The sequence below is a fragment of the Thamnophis elegans genome, chromosome Z (genome assembly GCF_009769535.1).
Source record: "Thamnophis elegans isolate rThaEle1 chromosome Z, rThaEle1.pri, whole genome shotgun sequence".
NCBI lineage: Eukaryota > Metazoa > Chordata > Lepidosauria > Squamata > Colubridae > Thamnophis > Thamnophis elegans.
The window spans coordinates 87,780,427-87,803,205 of record NC_045558.1 but is presented as its reverse complement, the minus strand read 5'-3'; the positions used below and the strand labels follow the sequence as shown (position 1 = coordinate 87,803,205).

The 22,779-nt window shown below is 41.1% G+C and overlaps 1 protein-coding gene across 1 annotated transcript in view; it reads right to left on the bottom strand.

Moving 5' to 3' along the window:
- Positions 1 to 22,779, bottom strand: part of MRC2 (mannose receptor C type 2) — an 89,719-nt gene that overhangs the window by 25,267 nt on the left and 41,673 nt on the right. Inside the window, exons 10-16 of the mRNA XM_032237791.1 lie at positions 14,064 to 14,179; positions 12,962 to 13,110; positions 10,340 to 10,557; positions 3,148 to 3,290; positions 2,672 to 2,774; positions 1,826 to 1,964; positions 1,029 to 1,064 (exon numbers count right to left, since the gene is read on the bottom strand). Of these exons, the coding sequence (XP_032093682.1) occupies positions 1,029 to 1,064; positions 1,826 to 1,964; positions 2,672 to 2,774; positions 3,148 to 3,290; positions 10,340 to 10,557; positions 12,962 to 13,110; positions 14,064 to 14,179 (904 nt within the window). The remainder of the gene's footprint in view (positions 1 to 1,028; positions 1,065 to 1,825; positions 1,965 to 2,671; positions 2,775 to 3,147; positions 3,291 to 10,339; positions 10,558 to 12,961; positions 13,111 to 14,063; positions 14,180 to 22,779) is intronic.

Genomic DNA, 22,779 nt, shown 5'->3' with positions numbered 1-22,779 from the left:
TTGATTTCAATTGCAGTTTCTCACCCATGATAAAACAAATGTCAAATCAAATTCTTTGAGCCTGGTCAGTAATCCACACTCAATAAAACTTATTAAATATAACCTGCGTAGTAGAGCTAGAAGAGCGGACATACCAACTAAAATAAATATCATTCTGGGGCAACAATAACTTGTTTCGTAATAAACACATTCCAAATCAAATGCATGATAGAAAATCACTTCTTGCCCCATAAGACAGAAGTTTCAACAAACTTAACTTTCTTATAGTTTTAAGAATAATCAAAGTTGCATCTCCCACAAACATTTACATTAAATGGAATTTGTGCTGAACATAACATATTGGAGCCAGAGGATTAGATTGATATTATACAATAAAAATAAATACTGTGTTCAGCTTCGGTCAATTATTTTTCTTTTTCAGTTTTTTTCCAGATCACATATGACTCCAGAAACCATAATCATAATATGCTCAGGTGTATACTCACAAAAGCCACCCCCCTTTTATTTTAATCAACTTTTCTTTCTGCTGCCTCAAGCACTGATCCGTCTTTTTGATGTAGGGCCTTAACATTGATTATTGCTTCCCTCCCTTGACACTTAGTTAGGGACCTGCATTTTCTCAGAGCACTTAATCCACATAGCACCTCTCTTAAAACTGCGTCATACATATTGGGCCTCTACAAGTCCACCCAACTTCTAGATATCAAATCCTTTCTAGTTTTAGTTGATTAACAAAAACCCTTAACAAACACCTGCTGAAAAAAATAATTTATTTTTAAAAAACATAATCCACTATTGCCAACTACAAAGGTCTACTGATACTGTGGGATACTACCATATTTATGTATGTAAGTCTTGACATCCATTGTTCATAAAATCTTTAAAGCATAATATTAACTTCATTATCTTTAATTTGCATACATCATAACAAACATCTGTTGTGTATACAAATCAAAGAATGGACATAACTTTACAGGAATGGGGGCAACAGAGTTAGGATATATAGACATAGGACTAGATATACTCACCTTGGATGGTTGTTTCTGGTTCTTCCACCTCAGTCCCTATTGAATGAATGAATAAATGAATGAATGAATGAATGAATGAATGACAGATCATATGCCCAACAAGCATATAAAACTGTTTTCAAGAAAGCAATAAAATGAATTATTTAAAATAATCTTATGGTCTTGTAATATTATAGTAAATAATAGTCTTTATTTAAAACATCCATAAAGCAAGTGAATTTATTTCCTTTTTTAATTAAAATAGTTATGGATTCTTCTATTTCCTTCACTGGCAAAACTCAGAGCAATTGGTAATGAGCTATCCACATAAATTTGTGAGTTAGACAATAACTGCCATAATAATACAGCAATAAAAAGAAAAGCAAGGTAGTGGAAGCTTTTTTAAAAAAAAATTCAGGACAGTCATAAAAAGTTAACCTTGCAAATCAAATGGGGCAAAACTGTCTCAGTCTGAAGAACACAGCTTTAACTATATTAATCATGTGGTCTCCTTAGATGGACATTCTCAAAAGTAACTGACAGCTAGTAGGCATTTTTCACAACTAAAATTAGTTAATAAATCTTCTTTAAAATCTCATATTTAAAGACATATAGAAATGAAGAAATAAACAGCAAAATTGTGATAGAGATGCTTAATAGTGTTTGTAAGTACATAAGCATTAAATTCCCAAAATAGAGAATGGAATTAACAATACAAACCATGTCCAAACCTTATCTCAAATACCTTGTGCTCTGCACAATCTCATCACTTCTTTTATTCTGCTCCCTCCCTGCCTCCTCATTACAATCCCAGTCACCTTTGGGCAATTTGCAGATCCAGTCCAGTTTAATTTCACACTGTAGAGGCACCCACTGCAAGGATGCCAAGTCCAGGGCAACACAGTTACGGATGTCGTCATTATCATGATTACTGCGGTCAAAGTTGTGATAAGAAAACTAAAGGCCAAAATCAAATGGGAAGCAGTTAGTTCCAAAGAGATTTGGAGAAAAACCCTCAGATCATGTTTGGCTGTAGGTGCAAATAGACTCAGATAGGTTGATCTTGATCCTTTGCCAACACATTCTTATTTCCTCCTTTTCCTGAGTTATGCTTACTTTTCTAAAGGTTAGAACATTTTGGGTGAGAAAAATGAAATATTTTCTAATGTTTGTGCTTTAAATTATTAAAAGTTTTGAAAACTATTCACCAAGTCAAAAAATAAACAACTATATATGAAAGCAGAGCTTGCCTCAGGATGGGCATATCTTAATCCAGTATAATTAATCAAAAGTAGAAACAGCTGATAGTGAGAATTCTTCACAGTCAGAAAAAAGAGAAACTGAAAAACCCATATTTTTCCAAATTCTTTTCAGATATTTTTAATGTAAATATTGGCATTTAATTTGTTTGATGCATTGGAGAACAAAATACAGAATAGAGAGAATGTTATTTGATTTATTATAAAGTTTATAGGTTTTTCTGTTTTCAGTAGAAATTTTTTGACTAATTGGTCTAAGCAGACAAAATTAATGCTATATTAAACAGCCTGTAGCTCAATTTGTAATTTTAAAAAAGCTGATTCAATAAATAAACAAACTAATAAATACTGTTTAAATATTTACATTTTTCCATGTATATTCCAAATAGAAAATCCACTACTCACTCCAACACCATCACTCCAGCTCCAACTTCCCTCAGCTCTAGGGCTACGGCGATTCAATCCAATCCAGAACCAATGTTGCTCATGAATGTCAGGTTCCAACTCCCTGGGTCATAGCAAAGGGGGATAAAGAGATGATTGCATAGATGAAAAAACCCATTTGACATAGTTAAGAGAAGTAGTCTGATTTTGCTTTTGATGCTGAGAAAAATTTGAACAATTCATCTTCTTCTTCATTTCCTCTAATTACTTGCCCCAAATAAAAGTATTGCCGTGATTTAAGTTATGTTTTTAGTGAGGTCAATTTGGGCATTTACAAAATATATAGAAACTCTGGGTAAAATTACCTTATACTCTGCCAATGCGTGTATATATTCAGGAGCACAGAGAAATGCACAAATGTATATAAACCTGTAACTCCAAAGTATACATTTTCTAATTAGTCACAAAATTACTTAAGTACTTAATTTATTCCTCACCCAAAAATCTTGTTGAGGGTATTGGCTACAAAATGTTCTTCCTCATAATCACTCAAGCTCAAGAGCTGTGCTTTTAATTCCTGACAGAACAAATGTGCTGTGATCCAATTTTTCTTTTCCTGCAGCTTATCATAGCTGAATACCTGTCCAAAAATTAAGGAGAAAGGGTAATTTTACGAATTTATCCCTGTAATTATCGCAGCATGACTGACTCTGGTTTTTGTTAGAAATGTATGACAGGATATGTCTCACACAAATACTGCACTGGAAAATGAAATCTATCCCGTTAAAATAAAATAATGCTCCATTGGAATAATATCCCTTCTCCTCAACAAAGGCAGAATTTGATGAATATGCAAAAGGAGCATCATGTTTTCTCATGACCTAGTTGGCATTTGGGATAGGATAATGTGAATCTCATATTTTCTATTCTATCTAAAGCCTTCAATATTGATTGGTTTTGGGTTTTTTTCTTACTTAACCAAAACCATATTTACAGTAATGTGTGATAAGAGATACAAATCTATTCATTATACCCATTACCTTTCTCCTCAGTTCATAGTCATAAAACATGTCAATTTCTCTTTCTTTTATCTCATCTCTTAATTTATTCCCTGGTATCATTTGCTCTTACATTTAAAGTCATAGTCTTCTATATTTATTTTATTTTTATTTATTTTTGGTGTTATTATATACTATTATAATTTGAATGGGTAATTTACAAACAAGGACAGCAATACAGTACATTACAATGACACAAACACCATGCATTAATCTTCCCCCCAAACTTTCTTGAAAAGCACTGTTTGAATTAGGTTCTGGAAGGACACCGGACAAAAGTGGGAAATGTTCCACAGTGAAAAAGCATTATCTAGAAGTTTTGCCATTTAACCTCCTGTAATGAGGACTCTATGTTGTTTTCTCAGAGAGAATATTCAGGAAGGTACCTAAGAACCAAGCAAAATAGCATTTTGAACTGTATTTAGAAACAAGTGGATAACATATGCAATACAGAATAACAAAGTTAGAGGAGACTTAGGAGGTCTTTTAGTCCAACCCCCTGTTCAGGAAGCAAACCCTGTAGCAATCCAGACAAATGGCTATCCAACCTCTTCTTAAAAACCTCCACCTAATGGAGCACCCACAACCTCTGGAGGCAAGAGCAATTAATCCACTGATTAATTGTTCTTATTGTCAGGAAATTTCTCCTTAGTCCTATGTTGGATGGCTCCTTGATAATTTTCCGTTGTTTTCTTGTCCTACCCTCAGGTGCTTTAAATTGGTATCCCTCTTCTCTGTAACAGCCCCTCAAATCTTGAAAGACTGCTATCATGTCACCCCTAGTCCTTCTTTCATTAGAGTAGATTTACCCTGTTCCTGCAACAGTTCATCATACGTTTGTTTCCAGCCCCCTAATCATCTTTGTTGTTCTTTCCTGCATGTTCAACATCTGTTTGTATCATGGTGAACAAAACTGATGCAGTCTTCAAAGTGGAGTCTTTCCAAAGCAGTATAAAGCAGAACTATCAAATGTAATGTCCCTAAATAACAATTCCTGTTTCCAACTATCTAACAAGTTTCCTGCTATATTTTACACTCATTGCAACTTCTAGGTAGGCTTCAAAACCACATTTTATTACAAATATTTTCACACTATTCTGCAGAACTAAAGGATCTCTAACTAGCAAACCAATATGCTGTTACTGTATCACACTAACTAGGAAATACAATCACATTCAAACTATAGCATTTATGTTGAATTATGAAACTGCTGTATTAAAATCAATTCAAGTTAAAATCATTCTCTCTTTAATCCTTTTGAGTATATGGTGATGCTTATAAGTTTGTTAACTCTTTTGAATGTTCAATATATATTTACATAAATATGACCTAAAATATGACCAGTTTTCCATACAAATTTTAAAACTAGATAAAGAGAACGCAGTTAAACAAATGAGTTTAAAACTTTAGATTTATTCATATAGGAGATGATTAGGGTGGGCCTGAGGGTGGAGTAAAATGAATCATCAGTTTGGAAACTCTATGCGCCAATAAGAAACTCAAATCCAGTCCCGTTTGAAGTATATTGACTCTTAGCTGGCTTTGACTGCTAGTAGATCAGATTCTTGTGAATAGATAACATGAAATAAACTGTAGTTCTTTTGAACTCTATATATCCTGGTTCCCAATTTCTTGCCCCTGACAGTCCATTTATTGAGGAAAATGATCCAAAGCTACATATCTGTGGGAACAAAAATACTTGAACGATGATTCTCAGGGAGGTGTGGGAGGGGCCACAGCTGAGTATTATCAAGTCCAGATTGGTCCAGAGACTGAGTGGTAATTTCTTCAGCCACGCCTCTCACTCCTTCCCTTGGCTCCCAGTTTTCCTCGAGGTCGCGGCAGTGTAGATAGATCTGAAAGGACACAAGAAGACAACCAGGCCAACCCCAGCCCAGGCTCTATAATCTATGATGCTACAGATCTGAATAGGGTGAGATGTGGTCCCTCTCGCACCTCCCTGAGAATCAACGTTCAGGTAAGAACCAACGTTTGTTCTCCAGGGATAGTGCGGGAAAGGCCACAGATAGGACATACCCAAGCTACAGTTCCCAGGAGGGGTAAAACCTCCTAGTCCATAGTGGCCAGGGTGGTCACGACCTGCTAGAACTCTGTGCCCAAAGGACGCCTCAGCGGATGCAAAGGCATCCAGTCGGTAGTGTCAGATAAAAGGTGATGGTATTGCCCATGTGGCTGCCCTGCATATATCCTTGAAAGAAGCCCTAGTAAACTATGCCTTCATGATGGTAGCACTCCAGGTGGAGTGGGCCGTAATGCTAGTAGGCGGTGTACGACCTGAGGCTTCATAGGCCATAACAATGGCCCTCCAAAATACCAATGACTGATCGTCGTGGCCGTGACCCATGCCCCGATGGTAGATGCCTGGAAAGAAACTAACAATGCCTCCGATCTGCAGATCGGAGCCGTGCCCCTGAGGTAAATCTGATGCCAGAGGTGTTACCTATCGTAAGTGGATCCCGGGCAGAAATTCAGGAGCACAACCTCCTGAGCGCTATGAAACGGGGTATTCACCTTCGAGATAAAGAAAGGATCTAATCTAAGAACCACTCTATCCTGATGAAACATGCAAAGGTCTCCCCGTGATGACAGAACGCCCAGGTCCGAGATGCTTCTGGCCGATGTTATGACTTTCAGAAATGCAACCTTGAGCATGAGGTATTGTAAACTGACAGTCTATAGGGGTTCAAAGGGATGTCCTGTGAGAGCCCAGAGGACCAGGGGCAGGTCCCACATAGGGAACCTATGGACGGTGGGAGAACAAAGGTTTGCCATTCCTCTAAGGAACCTTTTAATAACGGGGAGTTGCGACAGTGGAACATGACCTTCCCCAGCAAGTACAGTGGACAGGGCTGCCACCTGATGTCGGATCGTACTATGGGAGAGACCCTTTTCTAGTCTGTCCTCCAAGAATTCCAGGACCTGGGGAGCTGAGCCCGTGGCAGCAACCACCCTGTTTGATGTGTACCACCTGACGAACAAAAACCACATGGAGTTACAGATCCTCATAGTTGACGATCTCCTCAATGCCTCGACGGTCGAAATGACCCTTGAGAAGAAGTTGGTGTTCCTCAGGAGGCTCCGTTCAAGTGCCAGGCAGTCAAATAGAGCCACTGGGGTTCCGGATGTTGCAAGACCCCCTGGCACAAAGAGACCTCCTTCTGTGGAATCCTCCACGGCAGGTGGAGGAGACTGACAACAGCACTAAGTCCGCATACCAGTTTCCTGGGCCAGTGCAGCACCAGGAGAATGACCTCTGCCCCCTCTGCCTCTATCTTCCTGATTGTTCCTGGAAGGAGGGAAAGGGGAGGAAAGGCATAGAGAAGTCCGCTTGGCCATCGACTCCAGAGGGTGTCCATTCCTTCTGGTCCCCTCATCAGGAACCTCAAGAAGAATCAAGGCAACTGGGCATTCGCTGGGGTGGCGAAGAGGTCCATCATGGGAGTGACGAAGCACTGACAAATCTGATGAAACAAGCTGGGATGCAACTGCCACTCCCCATGATCTACTGTGGCCGACTGAGCCACTTGGCTTGATGGTTGGCCGATCCCGAGATGTGTTCCACCACCACTGATGCCAGGTGTACCGAGCTGCTGTGCCTTGACACAGAAGGCCTTTGAGTGAGTTCCTCCCTGCCAGTTGATGTGTGCCTTTGCAATGATGTTGTCTGTCAGGAGCAGTATGGGTCAGTTTACCAGGGACAACTGAAATTGCCGGAGCGCCAGCCGGTCCGCCTTCAACTCGAGCCAGTTTATATTGTGGCACAGATCGGCTACAATTCAATGACTTGTACCAGCTGTGATCCCATCAGCGCCCCCCAGCTGAAGAGGCTGTCATCACAGTGAACCTTGTCAGCTCCCTGAACTCCGATTCCCAGGAGAGTGCTGGGGAGAGCCACCAGTGCAGCAACAGCCATACCTGAGCATGATAGAGATGTTGGAGTTGTTCATGAGCCAACGTTGGTAGGGGATGAGAGCCCATTGCAATGTCCTGGCATGTAGGCGTGCCCAAGGCATGATCCCTATGCATGAGATCATTTTGCCCAAGAGGCGGGACGGGTCTATAATGGGAATGGCTCGTTTGAGGCGAATCTGTCAGATCAGGTTCTGAAAGCTGGACCGACAGTCGGGAGACAGAAGAACTACCCCTGCCCTGGAGTCTATAATTGCTTTCAGGCGTAGAAGCCTTGTTGTTGCCGACAGATGATTTTTTGGAAAATTCACGGAGAACTCCAGGTCCTGCAACGTCTAGATGGCCATGGCAGTAGCCGGAGCGGAGGTTCCTGGGCCCAACTTGGTGGTAGCATGGGGTCTTGTGCAAAAGAGGCTTGAATAGGGAGGGAATGAATAGCCCCAAAAAGGCTGGAGGGTCTGGGGGTAAGGTCTCCTCGTCTTCTGATAGTTCCATCTATTGTTGGGACTCCTCCCCCATAATAGACCCCTCGCTGGCTAGCGATGAAGAGATTGGCCTCTGCTTCTCACGTGGCAAGGCCCTCCTTTGTGACTGGGCATGTTTGGACTCTGTCTGAGCCCCATGCCCCTGGGTAGACCCCTTCTGTTGAAACAACCCAGTGGCAACGCCCTGAGAAATGGCTGTGGCTATAAGCCTACACAAGCTCACAGGTAAATGATCCACAGCCTCAGGATCCAGCTAGGGGTCAACCTCATTCTATGGCACATCTTCATCCTGTGGCTCAGGCTCCTGAGGAGCCAGAATGAGCCTGGGATGAAGGTAGTCTTTCGAAGTCCCCTCTAGGAGATCACCCATAACATCCCTAACTGCCCTTGGGGACAGAGATGGAGAAGGGGAAATATCCCGCCTGGAGCCCCTCTGAACTCTAGCTGGAGATAGAGGGGGAGAAGGAGGATGGTTAAAGCAGGGAGCTGGAGACATGGATCTATGGAGAGGGCTCGGCCTTTCATCCTGGACCTCCCTCTGCTTCTCTGCCTGGGCCACCCTCTTCTCAATAGCCTACTGGCACCACTGCTCATCCCTAATGGTGGCCCAGGATGGTCACTGAGCAGCTGAAGGTTTGGCAGCCTGCACTCTGGTATGTGGCCTTGAAGACTCCTCCTCTGCCCCCCGGGTCTTGGCTAATGTCTGAAGGCCATGGCTCATGCTCGTTTCTGGCGGCTGCCATCTTAAAACACATGTGGCTTACTCAGTGACGCTGCTGCTAGCTGCCCCACTGCAATGCGCCGCTCTGATAACCTGCTTGGTGTCACAGTCGCAAGGAGAGGAGTCCACCATCTTCCGGAGCAAATTCCGAACAGCTCCACAGTCTGCTTGTCACGTGGCTGATCTTGCAGCACCTCGAAATGGCTGCTGCCATGTGTTTGCCTGATGGCCACTGCTTCTCCACTCCTGGAAGGATTAGAAGCTGGCATTTCCCATCAAATGGATCACGGCCGGCCCCGGGGATACTAACCCCAGCTGAGCTGCTGTGTCCGAGGCCTGGCATTCCCTGCAACAGGAACCAATGATGCCACATGACAGGGAAACCGGCAATGGCAGCCAAACTAGCTCCTGATTACCCCAACAGGTGGCAATGAAGAACGGCCTCGATAATCCCAGCAGCTAGTCAAATTAGAATTTAGAGTTTCCAATCATTCAATTTAAAAATATTCCTCAATTTTCAGGAACCAAGGAAATCTAATTTCCTTCTGAGCAGACTAAGAGGAAACTGGGGGCTAAGGGAAGGAGTGAGAGGTGTGGCTGAAGAAATTACCACTCAGTCTCCAGACGAATCAGGACTTGATAATACCTACCTGTGGTCCTTTCTGCACTATCCCTGGAGAACCTCCAGAATTTATCAGTTCCTTTGAAGGAGGTTAGAGCCATGTTTTTCAACCAATGGGATGATAATCAGATGTTAGTGTTTGTGAGACCACAATCAGAAGAACACTTGGCATACCAGGGTTAAAAGGAGAAAGTCGCTACTCTCCAAAAAGAATATTGATTGTCATTTAGTTTGCAAAAGACCACATGGATAAGCCAGAAGGCTTCTGGAAGAATGTCCTGTGAATAGATGAGATCAAAAAAGAACTTTTTGCCTTGAATGAAAAGCTTTATGTTTGGCAAAAGGAAAAGCATAAGAAAGATGAAAGAAGATCTGTGAAAGGTGGTGATTGCAGCATCATAGTTTGGGGCCACTTTATTGCCTCTGGACCGGGATAATAATTGTCATAATTGATAGAACTATGAATTCTGAATTATACTAGATAATTTTGTAGAAAAAAAACTGAAGCTGAAGCTGAATATACCAGAATATATGTATATAAACTGAAGCTCCAAAGAAAGTGGATCATGTAGTAAAACAACAACGCAAAACACAAATTATACAACCAAAGAATGATTAAAACACAAGAAAATGAATCTGTGGATTAGCTAAATCAAAGTCCTAACCTTAATCCTAAAAATAATTTTCCTCAATAAATAAGAAGTCTAATATTTTGACTCACTTTGTTTAATTTAGTTCTCTAAATTAGAGAATCTTGTGTAGAGAACAGATGTTTTAGTTCATATTTATGCAGAAATATTGAAATTCAAACTGTTAAGCATCACTGCAAATCACTAAAGGCACTAAAGCTGCCTTCCTTTACTCAGGACTTACTTTATAGCAATATCTCAGCTTGGAGGTGGTGGTCCAACCTGAAGGACAAGTACCAGTGAGGCTGGGTGTAGGATGTGGTGAAGGAAGTTCAGGATTTACTGGTGTCCCCAGATTCTGCCTGCAGATATACTTGGCCTTGAATGTAGTGCAGTTCTTTACTTCCCACAGGCCCATGGCACTTCCTGTGGCCAAAGCAACACAGCCACCTTTGTTATAACCTAATAAGTTCATAAGAAAGAGGAAATACACAAGAGAAAAGGTTTAAGCTTATATTTTCTTTCTGACTCACAATACCACAAGATTGCTACCAATACAAAATCTGACCTTTCTCCTTCCTTGAATCATAAAATGCCATTCCGATCTTCTCAGATGTGTATTCAAGCTGAAATGTTATTGTCATATTGATTGCAAACTTTTTATAGAACGATGGCTAAAGACTGTAGTTAGTATCATACATCTAATGAATGTTATATATGGCGGATACTTTGTTGGAAACACACAAATACCTGACACTTGTATATATAAAAACAGATTAAAGTTACAAAAACTAAAGCAAACTTTAAAAAAAGGGTTTGGAGGAAGAGATCTCTGTTACTACACCCACTACCTCCAATCAATAGCTTCTCCTTCAGGACCCCATATCAGCCAACATAGCCATATTTTAAGGCTTTTTCTGAAGGCAAAAAGAAGAGGATGGATCTTACTTTTGTGGCAAGATGTTCCAAAGAGTGGGGACCATGGCAGAAAAGGCTCCTTTCCTGGATTCCAACAGTCAAAATTCCTTAGCTGATTGGATCTGCAGTAGGGCCTTTCTGTCAACATGAGCGGAGCAAGCCAATCCCATTGGGGAAAGATAGTTCTGCAGATATCCTGGATTCACGCCATAAAGGACTTTAAAGGTGATACCTTGAATTGCACCCAGAAGCGGATAGGCAGCCAGTGGAGTTTGCATAACTGTGGTGTTAGCTGTGTCCCATTAGGGGCCTCCAAAACTGTCTGTGTTGATCCATCCTAGACCAACTGTAGCTTCCAAATAGACTTCAAGAGCAGCCCCATGTACAGCGCACTGCAGCAATCCAGATGGGAGATGACCAGGGCAAGAGTGATTGAATAGTGTCTCATAATGCAGAAAAGGGCATAACTGGCACACGACACAAAGTTGTGGGAAGGCTCTCCTATCCAGAAGTGCTATCTGCTCTCTGAGCAGGAGATATGGGCCTAGGAGAACCCCCAAGTTGCATACCAAGTCTACTTAGGGTAGTGCCACCCTACCCAGAACTAAAGATGATAAAGTTCTGGGTCCCAAGACTTTGCATACCCCCCAGCCACTCTGTCTTACAGAAGGTTCAGTTGAAGCCTGTTGTCCCTCACAAGGCTTCCACAGCCTCCAGACACCACAAAAGGACAGCCACACCATCCCTTGTGTCACCAGGGATGGAAATATAAAGCTCAGTATTATCAGCATACTGATGATATCTCAACCTGTGGTGTTGGATTATCTCACCCAGCAGTTAAAAAGGAGAGAGTACCAAGCCCTGTGGCACCACAAAAGAGCGGCCGAAGGCTTGATCTCCTGCCCCCATTAGCATCTATTGGAACCAGCAACAGAGAAAAGAACAAAACCAGTGCAACACTCCACCACTCAGTCCTAAATTCTGAAGCTAGTACAAAAGGATGCTATTGTGGATGATATCATGATAACTATTTTTCTAAAGACACTGATGTGTGCAGAGTCGTGGCACGTCAAAACCGCGGTCCACTAAAGCGCGCCCGATTAAAGCGCGTATGTGACATCATCATCAGCGCGACAAGAAAGAAAAAGGGTGCTTTAAAAAGCGCTTTTAAAGCAAGCCGATTCACATAAAGGTAAGGGTTAGGGTTAGGTTTAGGGTTACGTTAAGCGTTAGGGTTAGGATTAGGTTAAGGGTTAGCGTTAGGTTTAGCGTTAGGTTAAGGGTTAGGTTTAGGGTTAGGTTTAGGGTTAGGTTAAGGGTTAGGCTTAGGGTTAGGTTTAGGGTTAGGTTTGGGGGGGTTAGGTTTAGATTTACGCGTTAATTTTAAGTTTCCCGCTCACAGCGTGCTGTTTTCGTCGCGCTGTGATGACGACATGTACGCGCTTTCGTCGAGCACGCTTTAGTCTACCGCGGTTTTGTAGTGGAACCGTGCACAAGTACAGGAATAAATGAGGTGATCATAATCTAAGAAGGAGATGTCACGAATCATGCAGCATATTATATAACCCCAGAAAGTCTAAGAATTTCCCACTGTAGGAGAAGATGTTTCACAGAGAAGATTTTGAAATAATATAACCGGAACTATGCACAGATTTCAAATGGAGCAATATTGCAATTCAGTAAGATACTGACCCTTAAAATAGTAGGTAATATCTATTTCTTAATCATTCTTAATATCAACATTTTCATTGCTGGTTTACACAAAATTAATATTTAATAATGCAAACTATGATTTTTTTTCTAAAAAGTCACAGTGTATTGATATACCACATCAATATAAATACAAAATCAGAGTTGGTTTTTTTTCTTATATTCAATACTTAAACAAAGTATATAAGAGTGTATATACTTATACTTTTGCAATTTGGAATATGATATAAACTTTTACCAGGTTGGTTGCGGTTCCAATGGGTATAAGTGACTTCATCTCCACTCAACCAATGGAAAGAACCGGTTTCATTTATGTCTTGTAATGCAGTCCAAAAATATTCATCCTCCCAGCCATAGATGAGGCTGCTCACATAGGCCTGTTCAAACCTAGTCCAGGAAAAAAGGAACAAATCATTTCCTCACCTTTTCCTCCAACCCTAATATTTCCCCAGAGGTTCTGCTATTTTACTACTATCTCGGGCATCCAAGTAGCACATACTCCTTCCAAAGGGAACCAAGAAGAAAATGGGTAAGTACTTCAAAAGCTTTACACTGGACTATCTAGAAGCCAATCTCACCAATACCTGAATATTTTTTTTAAAAAATGCCACAATACAAAAAATCCTCTTGATGACTTATGGCAGATACTGTATATACTCGAGTATAAGCCTAGTTTTTCAGCCCACTTTTTGGGCTGAAAAAAGCCGCCTCGGCTTATACTCGAGTCAGTGAAAAATTTGCCCGAAATGGAGGAGAAAAAGGGGCGGGGCCATGCCGCTGGGTGACACTCGTGAATGGCCCAGTGCCCCTGTGAGTTTCCCCTCCCTCTGTGTCAGTTTGCCGCGCAGCGCGCACCGCACCATCCCCCCTCCTCACGTTCTAATGTAATGCAGGGCTGTCTTACGATTCCCCTTCCTCCCCCTCCTGCCGCTCTGCAACGATGTCCCACCTCCTCCTTGTTATGGCAAGCAGCCACATAGCGATGTCCCACCTCCTCTGGTACAGTGATCCAATGATAGGAATCACTGTGCCGTGTGTCATAGGAGGCGGGACATCGCTCCCACGGCTGCACGGGACATCAGCATCACAGCGGGACATCAGCATCATGAGGTGAGTGAAGTATTTCATTGAATACACCGCTAGTTTACTGTTTTTCTTTGAAATAAATATTCAAAAACATTATTGGTATCTATTTTTATTTTTGAAATTTACCGGTAGCTGCTGCATTTCCCACCCTAGGCTTATACTCGAGTCAATAACTTTTCCAGTTTTTTGTGGTAAAATTAGGTGCCTCGGCTTATATTCGGGTCGGCCTATACTCGAGTATATACGGTACATACCTGTTGGTGATGGTAACCAGGGCAGAGCCAAAATCCATGCACATTCTCCGAGCGTCACTGTATATCACATGGTCATCCCCCAGCCAATAACAGGATGGACTGTGCCATTTCCAACCCTGAGCAGAACAGAACAAGATAGTCTTCAAATTGCCATGTCTGCATCAACAATTACATTATTTTTTCTTTCACAAAATAAAGATTGAAAATATTCCATGAATGAAATGTTAAATTGCCTTATTAAAAGACTTCTACCTTATTTAGAAGGGCACCAAAGAGATATTTTTATCTTGTTGTCTATCTGGAGTAAGGTTACCAGACCTTGGCTGCAAAAATCTAGACAGCCATAAGACGAAAGTTTGATCATTTTCTTTATCTGGTCAATGTTTTGCAGCTCAGATGGTAATTCTTAGCATATTGTTGAACTCAGTCACAAAGTTAGAATGGATGGCACAAACAGACTCCAGCAACCTGCAGTAGCTGAAAACAGTATCCAGATATTTTTTGTCCTCCTTAGTTCTTCAAGCCATAATTAATGGTAACAATGGAAATATTACTATCTGCCAACAAGAGAGTGTCAGGAAAGAATTAAAAAGAACAACTGAAGGGGAGTACAACTGACAGTGCTCCTTCTGTGCTGCTGATCTCTATTATTCATCACTGCCTAGTAAACCTGTCACAGGATAAGCAAAGAACATAGGGGAACATGGGAACTGCTAAGTTTATAGTCAATTTACATAAACAAATGTTTATATCCATCATCATAATTTCTTATAAGATTTGTAAGGCAGGCCACAATTTGCAAAATATAGCATTTTCTACATGCTAATTAATTCCTCTAACTTGAATGCATAATTGAAACAGTCATTATTAGCAAAATAAAAATATTATAATAATACTAAAATAAAAAATTAAGTTTGTATACCACCAAGAGTCTTCCAAGTGAAGCAGGCAGGCATAAAACAAAAGCTCTGGGAAAGGGATGCCCTTACAATCTTCTCAGTATTTACACAATGCCTTTCTTTGGTCTAAGCCAGGGGTGTCAAACTCGGTTTCATTGAGGGCGCATCAGGGTTTTGTTTGACCTGGGGGGGGGGGGCGGAGTGAGCGTGGCTGGAGGGGGGGCATAGCCAGCTTGACATCACTTGTGTTGGGGGCGCCTGGCATGGCCCGAGCACTCTGCCAGAGAAAACGGGATTCCAAGCTCTGTTTTCGTCTGTGATGGCTTCCTGCAACCCTCTGCCAGGGAAAACGGAGTGTGCGGCCCTATCGAGCTCCATTTTCACTGGCTGAGGCACTGTAAGCCAATCCTTCACTGTTTCCAGGGTGGCCCCCTGAGCCAGATCTAAGCAGCCCATGGGCCCGATTTGGCTTGAGTTTGACAACCCTGGTCTAAGCAATGCTATTCCCTCCACACTGCCCTTAAACATTTCCCCCAATTTTTCCTTCTTGTACCCCCTCAGCCTACAGGTCTCAGATACATCTTTTCCAGTTGCATGAAACTGAGGCTTTTATTTATATTTGGGAACTGTGAGGTTCAGCATATGGAATTGTTTAAGGAGGCTAAAAGGGGCACAGGTTCTTTTCATGTCTTGGCAGCCTTTCAATGGAACCAAATACTATAATTTGCACCAATAATCCAAAATACGCTTCACCTCAAATTCTTCCCCTCAGTTTCAACTATGAGATGGGAGCATGGTTGGCAGAAATACACACAGGCTAATGCAGCTGTTCCAGCTCAGGATGGAAGTCAAAAACTGGATGCACGCTTAATTCATGGGGCAGCTACAGATGAAAGGCTATAGGACTGATCTGTACAAGAACAGGATAAAATCCAATAAACTTAGCATTCAGTTTGATGGCTAATAGCCCTTTTTAAAATCATCATAGTTCCATTCAGCAGGAAATATTTGCCAGAAAGAAAAGAATTCACAGTAGAGGAGGCAGTTCTCAAAATCTAGAGCAGATTATATAAGAACAACTCTGGACACAAAATCAGAAATAACTGTCTTTACAACAAAGGCAAGATATTTGACAGAAGCTTAAGACTTCCCGAGAATCTGAATCTCACTGACAGGAGTCCACTTCTTGGTTAGATGGTGAGTAAAATGGTTAAGGCAGCTAAATTAGCAACAATTTCATGTTAAAAGAGAAAATTGTGGTGAGGCACATGAGCCTTACTCTACTGGGGCCATACAAATTATTCTATTATGTCTCTGGATTTTATTTTTCAACTAAAAGCCAAAACAATCAAAATGATCTGCTTTTTACTTCTGCAAAAACCAATACCAATCCAAAACAGTTCAGGAGAACATCTGGGTTCAAATTAAAACTCATTTTACATTTCATGTCTTCCACTAATAAAAAGTCAAAATTTAGATGAGTGGAGCGCTATCGTTCAAACTTCCATTAGCCATAGTCATGACCTTATATGAACTGTTTTGAGGACCATATTTTTAAAAATTATTTAACTAGAAATTGATGATCCAGGTTTATAAACATTATCAGTCTTTTTTGATAAAATGAGATGAAATTGCTTTTATTTTTTTATAAATGAGATTAAGCAACCTCAAACCAGAGATCACACTTCTGGAAAGGGAAATGAGGGTCAAATAAATGTTGAAAAGTAACACTAGAAGGGCATAATCAAAATTTTCTTTTTCTTTTGTCAGGGCCGACAGGAGACTGAAGGTACTTTTGTGTCTCGATTCCCACAAAGGAAAATCATTCTGATTTGGGATGAAGCAAATGGGTACAAGCCTTTTAAAAACTCTCCCCCCTGCTCCCCACCAAAAGGGAGTGAGATTTTTATCCTGATCTCTAAGGAACCTCTGGGAGCCTCAAAATGAGGGAGTGAGAAGACAAAAGACAATGATTGTGATGTAAGTTAATCAAGATTTTATATAACTTAGACCAATGTTTCTCAAGTTTGACAACTTTTATGATATGTGGACTGGGGAATTTTGAAGTTAAAATCCATAAATCTTAGGCTGCCAAGTTTGAAAAACACTATCATAGACAATAACAGTAACCCAAAGAAAGACCCTTAAATATTTCAAAGTTTGTTAGATTTTTATACGTTGTGTATCTGAGAAATCTTATTTAAATGATAATTTAATGTCAGTTAATATATTATAATTTAGTCCAAATGAAAAATTTGCAAAATATATTACCATATCTAAATATTTTCTCATCTGCATTTTGTTTAAACTATTTTTCTAAAGACACTGATGTGTGCAGAGTTGTACTTGTACTTTTACATCTCATGCACTTGAGATGTAAACAAATAAAAAGATAAACAAGTAGTAAAATGACATGCAAATTTGCAGGCTCAAGAAAGAAACTGCAGGTTTCTTCTGAAATAGAATCATCTCATATACAAACTATATAGTAGATTATCAGTTTGGTAAAGTCAGAAATTACAAGAATGGAAATCTAACACTTTGAAAACAAGTTCCATTAGGTCTTGGTCACATCCATAGTTTTTATGCTTATATGATTTTATTCAAGTTCCACCTTAGCCGTGAAAGCGAACTGGGTGTTCAGGGGCCAGTCACTCTCTCTCAACCAACCCACTTTAACAGTGTTCTTGTTGTGGGGACAATTTGATGAGGAAAATGTGCTGGATATGTTTGTCAACCTGAATTATTTGTAATAACAATAAAGATAGAAAACAAACCAACAAACAAATACATTTGTATACGGATAATTGCATCTTATTGCTTTAGTCCTGATGTACTCTAGGTAGTGCCTAGAGAATTGTTTCCTGGAATTCTTGAAAAGAGAAATTCTGGGACAATTGTAGTGGTATAAATTGCTGTTAATATATTAAACACATGGCAATACATGAGGGAAAAAAGCCATTTAAAAGGAAGTTCTTCTTCTAGCTCTGTCGATTATTAAGACAATGCTGACTCCACTTGGCTGTGTGAAAAAATGTTTAGCTCGGAGTAAGGTTTTGAAGAATTGTCATTATTTTAAAAGTAAGAGAAATCTTGGAAGTTACCCTTTCTTTATTCAGGTTTTTAGTCTTGCCTATGAAGACTAACTAGACATCCAGCAGTTGGGTTCTTTCATAAAAGGTGCTCCTGGTTATCATATGGAAAGAAACAGAAACTGCTGATGCTTGTGCTGAGTTCTGTGGGCCAGCAATGGAATAAATAATATGGGAATATCAGCATGTAAAACAGAAACAAAGAAGTGTAGGCACAGAGAATGTGAGGGGAAGTGGGGGGGGGGAATCATCATAATTTTCTGGGAGATGGGAAAAACTGGATTAAAATCATGTGTTTTGAATTTCCATTAAGACCAAAATAGATGAGTCCTGTGTTTTTGGATGCATTTCCCCAATTTGGCAAAATGGGAATAAGGATAGTCTTTTTAATTGAAATGAAATTGAGAGGGAAAGATATGGGGGCATAGAGATTTTTTTTCTTTTTTGCCCAAGCATACTTTTGAAATTTGGAGAGACAGGTGCACTTACAAAATGGACACAATGATGGATCTGGCCAGTTACAAAATACTTATTTACAGTAAGGTGAGAGAGATCCCACAGATAAGCAATTCATTATCCAAATGCTGTTAAAGGCTGGTGCTTTGTTTTTCAGAATCCCAACATCCTTTTTACGTTTTTCATTCAAAGTCACTTTTAATGTCAGGTTGCACCAAGCAAGGTAATTGGGGGAAATATACAAAAAAGGTGTAAAAAACGCAAATTAATATGGTTCCAGTTCCCACGTGCAGCTGCCTATATGAAGTCACCTCCCCTGCACAGAAACAAATACAAGCAGAGAAGGCTACCCTGCCTATGTGACCCTGGAGGCAAAGCTACTTAGTAGGCCTCCTTGTGTCTTTTTAACTGCTTAAATGCTAAGTTTACTTACACACATTTTTAAAAATAGCAAAATTTCTGCAAAGGAAAATAAAACAGGAATTTAAAGAGCAATAAGGTAACTCAACATGAAAAAAGTGAACAACTAATAGAATTAAGGGAGGTTTCAAAGGAAGCTGATGATAACCACAAAACAATTCCAGATTTCTGTAATAAAAGTTTTAATGAAAAGTTATATCTAATCCTAAACTCTCCAATTCTGAAGTGACCAGAATTGCTATAAGAAGCCAAACTTCTCATAGCAATTTGCAGGATCAAGGCCTCTTGCTTCGGACATGGGGTTGGACTAGAAGACGTCAAAGGTACATTCCCACCCTAAGATTCCTTTGCCTCCATTTGTCTGCTGCTAGCATTGTCTTTCCCAGACAAATGGTCTTCAGATGTGCTAGACTTCAACTCCCATAATCTCATACTAATGGCTGGGAAAGCTAGACTTTTATTCAACTGAATGGAGTTTTACCTCTGCCACTAACAAACAGGCAAATTACATCTACTGAATTGACACAACTGTTAGCTGGTTTTTAGATTGCCATCATTGTTGTATCTCCAATCACTGGGATACACAATGAGGATTAATTTAAAATGTACATCAACAGGGTAATTTTGCTCCTTGGATGGGATGTAAAGCTGGGGAAATAATTCTAAACTAGTCTTACAAATCTTTCAGGTAAATATTTCCATAATAAAACACCTATTGAATACTGAAAAAAATACACATTTTCCCTTCGCTCTATAATTGCTGCAGAGATAGAAAGGCTGAAACATTCTGCTTTTGGTCAGCTGGAATGTATATGCTCCCTGGGAATGGATGGGTTGCTGGGACATTGTAACTGGACACTGTAAATCTCAACAGATAACATGCAGCAATTGTACTTTATTTTCCAAATGGCAAAGACAGCAGGTTGGTCTTATGACCATATCAAAGCAAATAATATAAAAATAAAATTACATGGTCTATTTCCACAATAAAATAGGTAAAAGAAGCAAATAATAAATATGCTAAACCAGTGTTTCTCAACCTTGGCAACTTGAAGATGTCCGGACTTCAACTCCCAGAATTCCCCAGCCAGCATTCGCTGGCTGGGGAATTCTGGGAGTTGAAGTCCGGACATCTTCAAGTTGCTAAGGTTGAGAAACACTGTGCTAAACATAGAGAATCTACATTCAGCTGAATATTTTGTCTTTACCTGATACATCAACCTGTTCAATAAAGCAGGATTTTAGCTGAATAGTCTTGCTTATACACTTAACAGCTGCTCACAATCTGTATTTCCTCCTATACCCAGGAGGAAATAGGTCAATCTTGATTTAGATCAGAGTGGACTATTCTTTCAATATTTAGCAAATACATTTCTAACCCTACAAGGGGCCTATAGTTGACAATCAAAAAAAGATGAACATTATCTTCAATTGCTGGGGCACCAATATACAAGTAATCCTTGACTTATGAAAATTCATTCAATGACCTTTTGATGTTACAGTGGCATTGAAAAAGGAAACTTACAACCCATGCACAAAGTTACAGCAGTTGCAGTGCCTCTGCACAGTCATTTGTGGATGAATTTAGGTGGATGGCAACCTGCACTTATAACTATAGGTGCGTTGCAACCGTACCACTACCTGTCTCTCTCTCTCTCCCCCTCCCCCAATCTATGCTCTTTTGTCCACCTTCCACAACAGCACATGCAACGACAGTGCCAGGGCCAGGACTGGAGCGGAAGGCCTTTAGCAGTCTCAATCAATTAACATGAAAAATGTTGCCTCAAACGACACCATAGCCAGCCATCTGTGCACAAAGCCACCCAATTGCTCTGCACTCCACAGGCCTGCTGCATCCAGCTTGACCTTCACCCTTTTCCTCCTCTGCTGATAAGGAAGGCCTGGCTTATCCCTACTGTACGTGAGGCAGCTGCTGGCTGCTCCAGGCCTTCTTCTATATGTGAGGCAGATGCTGACCACATCAGGCCTTCTTCCCAAGGATGCTTGCACCATTCTCCAAATCATGGGTACCATTCAGTCTCTAAATCATGCGCCCATTCTGTCTACCTGTAATAGTCCTCGACTTACAACAACAACTGAGCGCAAAATTTCCATTGCTAAGCAAGACAGTTAAATGAATTTTACTGCATTTTATGATCTTTCTTACCACAGTTGTTAAGTGCTCTGCGCTCTTAGGTCAAGTAAGTAATATGGTTGTTAAGTGAATTGACAATGTCATCCCCACTGACATTGCTTGTCAAAAGATCACAAAAGGTGATCATATGACCCCAGGTCATATGGCATAAATATGAGTCAGTTGCAAAGCCTCTGAATTTTGATCATGTGACCACGGGGACGTCATAACAGTTGTAAGTGTGAAAAACAGTCATAAATCATTTTTTTCCCAGTGTCTTACCTGTAGCTTCAGTCACTAAATAAATGGTTGTAATCCAAGGACTACTGATACTTGTATACATGATCTTTCATGGTATGGCAAGGGATGGAAGTGCCCATATTTGTCCTTGGAATCCAACAATTCGAATCTTGCTCTAGAATAGGCTTTTCTCAGAAATTGTATCATGCTCATTGAAAGGTATTTTTCGATTTGGAAACTGTTTTTGTTCTTAGCCAACCCATTTAAAGTTCTATTTTTGTCAATAATTCTGTGTCAGTTTGGGCCCTGATATCTAAGATGCTCTATTTAAACATGTCCTTTGCCTGGGAGGCAGTCGAGAGTAAATATTGGGTGGAAATACATGCTGTAAAATAAGTTTGCTAAATTGCTTACCCAGCAGGTGTGCTGAGCCACACTAGACAGAAAACATGCTTGCTGATTTCTGAAAGGAATGTCAGTTGGTCTTACCTGAACTGCATGTCTCGAAGGATGGTGTGGGAGCAGTCACAGCTGGGTATTGTCACAGCCCATCTGCCCGGAGACGGAAGTAAATCTTGAGGGCACACCTCTACTCCTCCTCTGACTCTCCAGATTAACCGATGGTCCAGTCAAGGCGAATCTAGAAGGAAGGGAACAGGGCAACCACCCCACTCCCCTCCTGGTCCCTGACTGACCGGTAACTATCTGAACTCAGGCCCACCCTGCACGGCGCACACTACAGGCGGGAAGTGAATGCTCCCATGCCATCCTTTGAGACATGCAGTTCAGGTAAGACCAACTGACAGTCTCCGAAGTGGGGCGTGGGAGGAGTCACAGCTGGGACATACCAAAGCTAGGTGTCCCTGGGAGGGGCCATAGGGCCTGAGTCCCCTTGAGTGTCTAGCACTCTCTGGAGAACTCTCCTCCCAAAGGATGCTTCCACAGAGGCGAAAGCATCTAGTCAATAGTGTCTGATGAATGGAGAGAGCAAAGCCCATGCTGCCACCCTGCATATGTCCTCGATGAGGGACTGGGTGGCCCAGGCTGCCGAGGTGGCTGCACTCCTGGTGGAGTGTGCAGTGATGTCCTCAGCATCAGGAGCCCCCGTGCTTCATAGGCCTTGGAGATGGCCAGTCTGATCCATCTACTGATGGTGGCTGGGGAGATCTTTGCTCCCCTGGTTGCCGGGTGAAAGGAGATGAAGAGGGCCTCTGACCACCTAATGGCCGACGTGTGCTTCAGATAGATGTGCAGTGCCCTCCTGACATCAAGGCGATGCCATGATCTCGCACTTCCTCTGGAAAGAACTGGACAAAAAAACTGGACAATCTCCTGAACCCTATGAAAGTGGGAATTAATCTTGAGCATGAAGGCTGGGTTGAGCCTTAGGACAACCCTGTTACTCTGGAAGATGCAGAGATCCGCCCTAGCTGACAGTGCGTTGGACACCCTCCTGGCATAGGTGATGGCTACGA